Source organism: Pteropus vampyrus, unplaced genomic scaffold (genome assembly GCF_000151845.1).
Source record: "Pteropus vampyrus isolate Shadow unplaced genomic scaffold, Pvam_2.0 Scaffold28, whole genome shotgun sequence".
Lineage (NCBI taxonomy): Eukaryota > Metazoa > Chordata > Mammalia > Chiroptera > Pteropodidae > Pteropus > Pteropus vampyrus.
Window position 1 is genome coordinate 521,110 of NW_011888809.1, and position 664 is coordinate 521,773.

The following is a 664-nucleotide window of genomic DNA, read 5'->3' on the forward strand; positions in this document are numbered from 1 at the left end:
AGATTTCCTAAGGGATGGGAGGCTCCCAGCTTCTGCCTTCCCTCCCTGCTACCCTCCGCCCCAAGTTTCACATTTCTCGGAATTTGCAGGGCGCAGATGGGGGCTCCAGGGGTCCTCAGAGCCCCGCTCCTGCCGGCTGGTGCGAGCAGGCACAGTCGGAGATGGGGAGGCTGGGGAAGGGTGGTGAGGGGTGTGTGGGGCGCCCCACGGGCTAAAGGCGGCTGGGGCGAACCCCTCGACAACCCCGGCAGCTCCTCCGGGCGGGAACCCCGCCCTGCGCGCGCTCCCAGGTGCTCCAGGCCCCGCCGGGCGTTCACACGGAGCTCCTGCGCTTCATGAGGCCGCGGAAGGCGGACAGGCTGTGCAGGCCCGTGGACACGGAGCTGATGGCAGAGCGCTGCGCCCCGCTGCACAGGCAGCGGTGCGAGGGAGTGTCGCTGTAGCGGCCGCCCCCTCCCGGCGACGAGTGGCTCTGCTCCACGCACGTGTCGGACGTGGAGAGGTCCCGCGGGATGATCATAGGGATGGAGTACTGCAGCTTCTCGCGGCTCTTGTACCAGAGGCACGAGCACATGGACTGGAAGTGCAGCACCTCGGCGTAGACGTTGCGGAAGCCGCCGCCGCCGCCGCCGCCGCCGCCGCCGCCCGCCGCCGTGGACGAGGC

The 664-nt window shown here is 70.2% G+C and overlaps 1 protein-coding gene across 1 annotated transcript in view; it reads right to left on the reverse strand.

Annotated features, from left to right (window-relative positions):
• Window positions 1-313: 313 nt before the first annotated feature.
• Window positions 314-664, reverse strand: part of KCNK3 (potassium two pore domain channel subfamily K member 3) — a 10,313-nt gene continuing 9,962 nt past the window's right edge. The window contains exon 3 of the mRNA XM_011356612.1: window positions 314-664. This exon is cut by the window's right edge and continues 46 nt beyond it. Within this exon, the coding sequence (XP_011354914.1) occupies window positions 314-664 (351 nt within the window).